General features: G+C 37.9%; 1 protein-coding gene across 2 annotated transcripts; it reads right to left on the bottom strand.

Moving 5' to 3' along the window:
* Nucleotides 1–882: 882 nt before the first annotated feature.
* On the bottom strand, nt 883–10,223 carry LOC103398711 (vacuolar protein sorting-associated protein 13A-like). 2 transcript variants are annotated; one of them, XM_025053761.1, is made up of 13 exons: nt 10,092–10,223; nt 8,633–8,778; nt 8,415–8,496; nt 8,168–8,281; nt 7,983–8,058; nt 6,308–6,471; nt 6,141–6,186; nt 5,874–5,997; nt 5,340–5,454; nt 3,455–3,540; nt 3,228–3,351; nt 3,067–3,141; nt 883–2,962 (listed from the first exon to the last, which is right to left on the bottom strand). In XM_025053761.1, exons 1-13 carry the CDS (start codon nt 10,092–10,094, stop codon nt 2,882–2,884), a joined length of 1,236 nt encoding a protein of 411 aa, XP_024909529.1. In that variant the 5' UTR covers nt 10,095–10,223; the 3' UTR covers nt 883–2,881. The 2 variants fall into 2 exon arrangements, with proteins under 2 accessions (XP_024909529.1, XP_008335643.2); XM_008337421.3 differs by lacking the exon at nt 10,092–10,223 and having other exon boundaries at nt 8,633–8,918.
* Between the last annotated feature and the right edge of the window lie 24 nt (nt 10,224–10,247).

Genomic DNA, 10,247 nt, shown 5'->3' with positions numbered 1-10,247 from the left:
AGACAGATGGTTTGAGAGAGGGGTAAAAGAAGCCATTTTTGTCAACCTGGAAAAACCATCACTCAACAGAGGAGATGGACTCAGACACAACCTATCACCCACATACAAAGCACTTTAGGAACAATACCCAAAAGATTCAACTCAGTTTCACACAACAAAGAGGCAGGTGACTGAAACCGTTCTGATGAGGATCGCAACATCCCTTCAGACTCCTAACGACTGTTTACACTTTCACAGTCCCCAAGGCCCCACCCAACAGGGTGGACCTGAAGTAGCTTTATGCTGTGTCACACCCGAAGTATATATCTGCTGTACTCCCCACCACCAGTTAGAACTGAAGAAGCCTCTTGGATGAGAGGTGAAACGTCTTCTTTGAGAAAATTCATGTCCAGTTGCCTAACAGAACTTTTCAACACAGTAATTATGATAAAACAAAGCAGGTGAATAGTTTTAGCCAACCTTGAGTCATTGTACAGTAACAGCAGTGATCCCAGACCACACTGAGAGCATAAGAGGTTAAAATTATGAATTTTTGTCAGAAATGAACATTCCACCAACACAATTACAGGTGAAAGGTTTTAAAATCTACCAACCCTTTTCATGGTTAAGATTTGCAATATACAGCCTGAGAGAAATGATGATTAATTATTATTATATTTTCCTCATCTTTAAACACTGTACCACAGTGTTTGCCAATGATTAACATTTAGATCAGAAGGTGTCAGATGATGCTGTCATTTACACTGTATTTGAACCTGCAAATTACAATGTAATTTACGCTGTAAAAAAATCTCTTAAAAAATTTGTTTTTATTTTTATTGGAAATCAGCATTGTAACCTAGTGTATATGGGAATAAAGAAAAAAAAACAACAAACACACAATTGCAAACTTATATTTTGTTTTTTGAAAAAGAACAAAAAAAATGAAACCACTCTAGTGAATCATTGTTTTGTCACACATGTCAAGGACAAAACTGAAAATGGAAACTTTGATTATGCATCTCCAAAACCAAAGCTTTATGTTAAAATATGTGTAGAATAGTAGTGTAATAATTAGCACTAATTCGTTCAAATTCACTCAATATTCAATATTGCTCTGCATTATTCTTCACTTTACAGTAGGTAATGTTGCATATGTGTGGTATAAAAACATAAAAATCATAAAATTACACTTTGCAATGGCATAGAACAGACTTGTATGTGGTGGGGGTGGATGTAGAGATACAACATCTTTTCAGACCAATATACAGCCGCTCTACAGGAGTAAGTATAGTATAAAAATATCATTATCACTCAACAGTTTGCCATGTGGATGGATATTATGAAAAGAAAAACAATGAGGAGACGTAAAAAGAAAACAACTGTTAAAGGTTCCCATAATAATATCTTAGTATCACATTTAAATAAATTATTATCTATCTTGGTTCATTATGCTACCATTAATATCTGGCCTTGATATGGTGAAAGCTCTTCTCAAACAACAAAGGCTGTAGAATAATGTGGCAACACCTCCACAGCCACTCATTTGAAAGCAAATACAAAAAAAAGGAACCTAGTGAAAATTGTGTTCTTACTATCTATTTGGAGCGAGTGCAATGAGCTCAGCTATCAAAAATAAATGTTCTAATTACACCAGCATTGTAGATTCCACCAGATGTGACTGTAAACCCAGGACGTGGCATTAGTTTGAATAAAAGGTGGAATTGACCATCTTTCATGTGTGCAAATAAGTGAAATTAGAGCAAATAAAAAAAGGGTAAAAAACATCCAATCAGGGCAACTGTGGTGAAAATAGACCGTGCATAAGAAATGGGAGAAACTTGTGATTGTAACGCAACACTGTAGAAGACAACCAGAGATGGTACTGCTGGAATCGGAAGAAACACTGTGTAAACATCACTCCTCATTTTCCTCTAAACAGGACTGTAACTGTCAAAATTACATTGTTACGGTGAAGACTTGAATCTAGTGGTTATAACTATAAACTCTGCAGAGGAAGGTGGTCCAGATGACCAGCTACTGTTCAAACTAAGGGCTAGAGCAGAGCTGTATTTTTAAGGTTTATCAAAGGTTCCTACAATGTAGCAAATGTAGCTCTCTCTACTGGGACCACTGCTAAAAAGAGAACAGTGACATAACATTGTTTTGTGAACCAGCTGAAAATGAAGTGAGATGTAAATTGATTTCTGTAAAAATACAGTTCGATACTTAATGGTGCACTGCTGTCTACTGAGTATACTGCAAGATTGGATATATTATATTCGTCATGAAAAGTTTTAGTTTGAAAAGCAAAGTCGGAACGGAGTTTCAATGAGGTTCACCGATTGACTGATCAGTGGCACAAGTATCTAAATAAGAACTGGTGTGAACAACAGAATCTTAACAGGTGTAAAATGTTCAGTTGTAAATCTGACAACCACACCACAGGTTTCTCCTGTCAATCAAACCAATAAACTGAGGCTGTGATTTAGGAAAGAAAATTTCATTCAGTCACTTCTACAACTACACAACTTCACCCATTTTTTATACACAGTCTATGATGGTTCATACATGTATGAGAGTACAACTGTTCCTAGACAGCACTCCTGTTTGCATGCACTCTGACAAACTTTCTTCCTCATCACACAACAGTCAAGGACGCGCAGCATTATTTGATTTTTTTTTTTTTGCTCTGCTCACACATGGAGGTAAACAAAACAAGCATGCCGTGAAAACCAAAGGCACTGACACACAAGCATGTACACACACACGCACTAACACTGTACACGTTTGTGTGTATGTGTGTGTGTGCATATGTGTGTATGATGGTGTTCTACAGCTGTTGGCATCTGGTACGTTGCATCATCGCCTTCTTTTTTCTCTTCAATGTCCCTTTTTATGTTTACACCTGGTTTCTGTTTTGCTCTTCTCTGTGAAGTTTGGGCAGGCTGTCTCTGGCATCCTCCAATTTGTCAAGAACCCACTGGAGTTAAAGAGGGAGATCAAAGATTCATCGTGAATAAAATAGACGTGTTAAAACACATTTCAACAAGAAGGAGCAGCAGACGTGATGGTTCAGACTCGTACCTTGGCTATCTCGGGAGTCTTGAAGTTTATGATCTTCCCAAACTCCTTGGCATGGAAGACTGATTTTACTCTCTCCTGCAGAACACAAATCCTGCTTTATTACCATCAGCTGAAAACATCCTGTACTAACCATAACAGCCGACTCAGATTTAGAGTTAAACCTTGGCTTCGATGCGAAGTCGTCGGTCCTCGATGATCATCGGTTCCTTGGTGAACTCTTCAAACAGATACTGCCATTCGCAGGTCAGCTGACCAAACGTGCCTTTGGTCACGAAAAATATGCCCCTGGAGCAGAGAGAGTAGAGACAGTATTAAATAAAGAATAAATATCTCAGTGTTGATCAAGAAGAAACTTTAGAGCTTATATGTCCATATTTTTTAAACTCACCTCTTTGTGATCATGAAAAAGTCAGAATCATTGACCTTAGCGTGAGCAAAGTATCTGTACTTGGCAAAACGTCCGTTCTCAATTTTCTAAAAGAAGAAATCAAATAAGAGAAAAGAAAAAATAACTGAAACGAGGGGAAAATTTCAATAACATAAAAAATCACAGTAAAACAACAAGTTACAAGTTTTTTTTTTTTGCTTTTTTTTTACAAGCTTTTCTTCCTCTGCTAAGAGTCTTTACTACAGCAAAGGTGAAACATGTTCAGAATATGGTTTGAAATAAGAAAATGAAAGGAAAAGTAAAAAAAAACCTTTATTGGAATCAAAAGAACAAACGATGACACAACGATGACACAAATAATAAAAAAAGACTATGAGAAAAGAATAATGAAATATAGATGTAAATGATACAGAAGATAATTTAGGTGGGTTATGACTCTTCCACCTCTTAAAATAATACAATTTAAATTAGTAAGAAAAATGTGTCAAATCATTGTGCATTTCCATCTGATTTCATTCTCATTCGCATAAATAAAACTGTAATTGTGTCTTTAAAATTAAAAAAGGAATTAAACATTTATTTAAGTTTTAGTTTCTACCATATAAATTCTGTATTTCAGGGGAAAATACAATTTAAAGAATTCTAAGCTCTGTAGTATAGTAGTAGTATGTCTGTAGTAGTGTTTTTAACATAAAGAGTTTTTTTATGATTTAAAATAAAATAAAATAAAAATAATAGTAAGTCTTTCTGATGACACAGATTTTTTTTATCATCAGAATCAAAATTGTCTTACATTATACAAATTAAAGATAGATTAAAAATAACTGAATGACTGAAAAAATATTTCAGAAAATCAATTCCTTCATAGTTAAAAAAGCCTGTGTGTGTGTTCTTGTCTTTTACATAAACAGAGAACAGGGACACAGGACTACAGCAGCTCAGTGCTACTTTCTAGTCTGTTTCCTCATCACTGTCCTCCTCTGAGACACACTGACTGTGGGTCAACCTCATCTGTGGACATGGCAAAAAAAACAGGCCAGGTCAGGAGATCCAAACACACCGTATGTTTCTACCCACACAGCTGCTTGACATCACTGCACACTGGACCACAGAAGCACTGGTTCACAACACTACGGTGGCTACACATGACGTTCATCTAACCAGCCACAGGTTAAATCGGTGGCTGATAAAAACACAGGAAGAACTGCTAGACGTCTTTATGAAGAGGATGAAGCTCACATTAGTTTTGGCGTTTCAAGTGACAAAAGACCATTTCACCAGCTGTTCACTAGGAATGTGTAACAGTTTTAACTGGGCCTTACTCACATGTACTGTGATGTGATGTAATTATACAGCAAATTATGCAGCAGAAATTCCTTTTGTCCCCCACTTGTAAACCTCGAAGTGACAACCCTGCACCTCCCATTATTACTGTAGACTAACACACACTAAGTATTCTGACCTGAGTCTCCAGACCAGAACCCTCAGCCCAGTCCATCAAGCAGGACTGCCAGCACAACACTGTGAGCCACAGCTTGAAAACTACAGCTAATCTGCATTGAAATACGTCACCTATCTACAGTACAGTACACGTACAGTATGAAGCACTACTGACTGTACAGTCCAACTGGTTCATGTCTCTGTGTTTTACTGTGAATGTGTAGTTTTATCACCTCATTCAGTAAAACACCATAAATGTGTATTCCTCACAGGACAATAAGCTCAACTGTAACCTGGGGAGTTTCTAACAGCACAGGTCGGAGCAGTCACACTTTAGGCTTGTTAGTATGGATCAAGGTGAAGGGAAGACGCACACAAACATTAACATTAACTCACACAGAAAACTAATCAACAATTTTAGATCTGACTAGGTTTTCCCTCCTACCTGGAGCATCTGACTGCCAAGGCCTTCTCTCTCCTTATATGGTCGTATGACACCATCCTCATGGATGAAGCGAGGAGGACGGAGAGACACCACGTCCTGTGATGTCTCAGTTGCTCTGAAGACGTAAGAGCGCAGGCAAAAATAAATACATCAACATTAATAATTACTAAATTATTTTATGTAAACAGTTGTTTATGGTCACTGTGGACCATGTCTACTACAGTATGTAATATTTCCTTCTGTTTATAAACTCAATCAACTGAGAGAGTTTTGTTAAAAGGTTTTGTGTGGAAAACTACTTTTTAATAGAAAGACTTTTTTTAGAACAGGTAATATATGTATAAATACATACTTACACACACACACCTTTATATGAACATATATGTAAAAGTAAACATATACATAAATGTGTTATACATGTTTATACTCTATATAGATATGTATACAGTACATATACACACATACACATATATGTATTTACATCAAGAGATATATAAATATATATAGACATGTACACAGGGGTGAAATAGTTACCTCTTAATGCCCTGGAAAGTACTGCTGGCCATGTCAATGATGCCCCCTGTTGGTCTGGCAACTGCACCCACCAACCCTTTACCTACACCTTTAAAGAAGCCTGCAACACCTTTCTTTTGTGCACCTGCCAAATTACAATAAATACATTTTTTTACTTTAATGGAGAAGTTATTAGTAACAGTTTTTAGGGAATTCTTATTTCTGTGATAATGTCAAAGGAACAAAAGTATATTCATAAAGTCAACATTTTTGTCTACTTCAACGTACCTTTAATTGGTTTGGTAACAATCCCTGTGATTCCACTGACAAAACCCTGAGAAGTGATCAAAATAGTTGCACCAAACTTACTACAGTATTATAAAGTTAAATGTCAGCAGTGAGGTGTGTTTTCTTGCTACATGCTGCAGTGAACATTACACAGTAAGTCTACGTACAGAAACCAGTCCTTTTCCTCCTCGGGCTAGTCCCTCCTTCAGCCCGGTCGGTTGTCTGTTCATTGTTTCTCGTCTCTTCTGCTGATATTCTTCATCCATCGTGATGGCAGCCACACCTTTAGCCATGGCCCCTGTAATCCTGGAGGCCGCGCCTGCTATACTTCCTGTATATGAGTAATAATGTGTTCTTGTCTTTAAAGGTTGCTAAAAATGTCACTAAGTACGTTTTCAGAATATAAAATTCAGAAAGGATAAATTACAGCAGTCAGAATAAATGTGAAATTAAAAAGTTCACCACTTTTGACACATTTAAACAGATGGGCAGAATGCTCTGTGCTCTGTATATCCAATAATACCACCATCCATCTACCCACCCTTACTGTAACACACACACAAACACACACACATATGTGTGTGTATGTATATTATGGCATGCCGTTCAGGAAATTATTTTTTTAATATATATATACACAGAAAGTCTGAATATATATATAAATAAGTCTGAATATATATATATACAAAAATCCTGAATATATGTACAACAGCGTATTTGACCACACTGTCCGTACCGGTGCCCAGCTACGGCTGCTTCCACCGACCAGGCGGCACAGGAGATCCCCATAAAACAGCCCCTGCATATGTCATGGTTATATTTGTAACCCAAGTATTACAAAAGAAGTGAATACAGTGAATGCTTTGTAATAGAAAATGTAATGAATACGTTAAAGAGAATAAGAACAGATTACAGTCATAAAATCGTTAACGATCTAAGCTCACTGAATCACTGGGGGATTCAGAGGAAAAGAGCAACAGTAATGCAAAGAGTGATGTATGTTAACTTTTATTTGAAGATATTTTGTTTGATAGCTGTCATATGACAGAGTGTGCTGTGTTGTCTTTAAAATATTGATTTGTTCACAGGTTCCTTGGTGACTCGCGGAAAATTTGTTGTTCATTCTTTCTTCCACGTTGCTAGTGAAGCGTGGTCTGTAAAAAAACAGTAAAGGAAAGGAGAAAAGGGGAGAAGAGAAGCAGTGAAGAGTGAATAAATAAAAACGTAGCGGTGGTAGCAGGTGTAGCTCCGCCCCGATAAGGGTAGTGTGGTCAAATAGGCTTTGAAAATCCTGAATATATAGAAGAATCCTGAATATATATAGAAAAATCCTCAATATATATACAAAACACCTGAATATATCCATATGTGTGTGTATGTATAATACAAAAATCCTGAATATATACACAAAAATCCTGAATATGTATACAAAAATATGAAGTCTATTTGACCACACTAGAGAAAGAACAGGGCAATATGGAAAGCAATGATTTGCTGTGGCAACCCCTGAAAATAGGGATAAAGCCTAAAGAAGAAGAAGATAAAAAGTCCCTTACCGGGCCAGAGCCAAGCCTGCAAAACTGGCAATGCTCCTGTATTTTGCGCCAATGTAGCGGGCGTATAAATAAATAACCGCAAAGCGACAGAAGCAGCTTCGATATGAAAGTCTTTCTTTATTCACTCTTTGTTACTTCTTATACTTTTTTTTTACAGACCACGCTTCACTCGCAATGCAGAAGAAAGAATGAACAATCCGGTACAGAACAATACATTTTCCACAAGTCGGAAAATGTATACATATATATGTATAGTTATATATTTATATATATCTTTACCACTTACCCACAGCTCCCCCCACCAGAGCCTTTACTCCAAGGGCCATTCCTTCCACAAATTCCTCTGGGCCCTGAATAGCCCCCTTCAAAAGCCAAAAGAAACAAAACTCATGACTGTTGGGTCTTAAAAAAGGCCAGGAAGGCTACAGTGAAGTTGATAACACACACTTGACCTTTTGACTCCTGCCTTACCTGATAGGGTTCATAGAAGAAAGCCTCCACTCCCTCTGACAGCCCTCTGATCAGACCAAAGGGGTTTCCCAGTACATCCAGCCCAAGCACCAGCACATACATCTGTTTGATAGCCTGAAACACAACAGAGGGAGACATGAAGGCCTGCCTCTACTGTGCACATGGTTATATATAAAGAAAATAGTAGAAAAAAAGCCACAACGCTTCTAGGTTTTTAGAGCAGAGTCATCTTCCATGTGTTTGTTACCTGCTTGGAATAGTGTCTGATGACTTCCCACTGTAGCTGCTGAGTGGTGCAGAACTGGAAGTTCAACTCAAAAAAGGCCAGCCTTGAGTAAACATTGAGTAAACATTGAGTAAACAAACATAAGTTCAGCTGCAGTGTGTTGCTACCAGAATAAATCATTCCAGTTTGACTGAGAAAGTTAAATGTTTTCTTTTCATGATAGTCGTGAGTTTTCATACTTGAAGACGACGTCCTGAACATCAGTGAGTGTTGCTCCGATACTCTTCAGCAGCAGGTTGAGAGATTGCACTGGGATGATTTCTGTGTCTCTCTTGCCCTTCAGCCCGTCATCTCCTCCTGTGCTCAGGGAGAGACTCAGGTGCAGCTGAAAACAAAAACACATCAACAGTCATGGGACTGTTTCTTAAGAAGCGGGGTGAATAAGAGATGATTGGACCCAGATGGATGTCTGTTCCAAATACCCTTCTGGTCAGGTTGCTATAATATGATCATCACAGCAACACAATTTTTTATTTTTTTTTTCAAAATGTTGTTTTATGGTTCTTTGGGGTCAGACCACCCACGGACAACATAAATCAGCGCCTCTGTATAGCTCACTGAAGGTAATGACAGAAAAAGGAGCAGGTGGATTTTGCAATAGGCGCTCGCGACCGTCTATTTACAAACGCCAAAAGCAAAGAAAACACGCTCCTATGAGCTCGTTCCACGCTCGCCAATGTGTTCTGCGAAGCTCGCGTCCTGTGCCCTTCAAATTAAAGCAGGAGTCCTTTGCGCGCTTCCGTAAACGAGGAGCCACTGAATGACACGCAGTCAAAGATGATTACAGCTAACAGCGCTAACCGAACTCACAGTACTGGAGCAGGTATAGCGGAAATATCGCGATTACTACCAACACACGGCGTCTCTGAAATTACATTTCATAGTATTTTATTGCACATGTGCTACTTTCAAACAGGGTTATACAAATTTTATTTCGTTCATTTTTGTTAAAGCGAAAAATTTGTCTCAAGGTCAGATTTGTCCTTCTTTTCTGTCACATTTGGAGCTACAATGAAGCTTTACCGCCACCCTGTGGTTACGAGAGTAAAAAACGCACACATTTTGCTTCGTACTTTTTTCAGGGATTGGGAGAGGGGTTAGAGAGAGAGAGATTACAGCTAAAGACAAACGAAGCAGCCTTGTAATTAGTATTTGTAGTATCCATGAAGATATGTTTGATCATAAATAGTACAATATTTTCTCTTCACTTTCTCTTTAAATGTAAGACATGTTAGCGAGTTTAGGTGATTAGATTTAAATAAACAATATTTCAATATTGAACAGGTCTCACAAATGCGTACATAGCACCACCCACAGGGCAGGGTGAGCTCAATATGGTCAACTCGAAATTATATAGCTGTGGAAAAAAGAGACCACTTTTTTCTGAAATCAGTATCTCTACATGTTTAACAGCCATTCCATTCTAGCGTCTGCTAAATTCCAACACAAGCACACCTCAATCTACTTAATGAGGAATTGATTTAGGTGAACACCTGAACCAAATCTTGTTTAACAAGGAAAAGTATAAAAACCACTGCTGTGGTCATCACTATTGTCTTGCAATAGGTCCAGCTGGTTGGCAAAAACAGTGCTAGTAGTACCTTGAAAGTAATTGTTAAGAAATAACTACTGACTAACCATGCCAAATAAGTTGAGCTTTGATTGAAGAAAGAGGAAAGGGTTCAATTTTGGCTTTACTGGCAGCGTCAGGTTTCTTCAGGTTGCGTCAGGGTGAAGTGCAAGACAAGAACTGTTTGAAACAGGCTCCTAGGGCCAGGGCTCAAGTCGTGTAAA

Source organism: Cynoglossus semilaevis, unplaced genomic scaffold, assembly GCF_000523025.1.
Source record: "Cynoglossus semilaevis isolate Cse_v1.0 unplaced genomic scaffold, Cse_v1.0 scaffold279, whole genome shotgun sequence".
NCBI lineage: Eukaryota > Metazoa > Chordata > Actinopteri > Pleuronectiformes > Cynoglossidae > Cynoglossus > Cynoglossus semilaevis.
The sequence above is the reverse complement of the archived record's forward strand: the minus strand, read 5'-3'. Positions and strand labels throughout refer to the sequence as shown.

What these genes read in the sequence shown, in the direction of transcription:
- LOC103398711 (XM_008337421.3), bottom strand. Translation starts at nt 8,796, where the DNA reads ATGTGTTTTTGTTTTCAGCTGCACCTGAGTCTCTCCCTGAGCACAGGA. An exon ending in TCAGACACTATTCCAAGCAG is followed by an intron (nt 8,282 to 8,414) that starts GTAACAAACACA and finishes GTTGTGTTTCAG; the next exon opens with GCTATCAAACAGATGTATGT. An exon ending in GAGGAAAAGGACTGGTTTCT is followed by an intron (nt 6,187 to 6,307) that starts GTACGTAGACTT and finishes ATCACTTCTCAG; the next exon opens with GGTTTTGTCAGTGGAATCAC.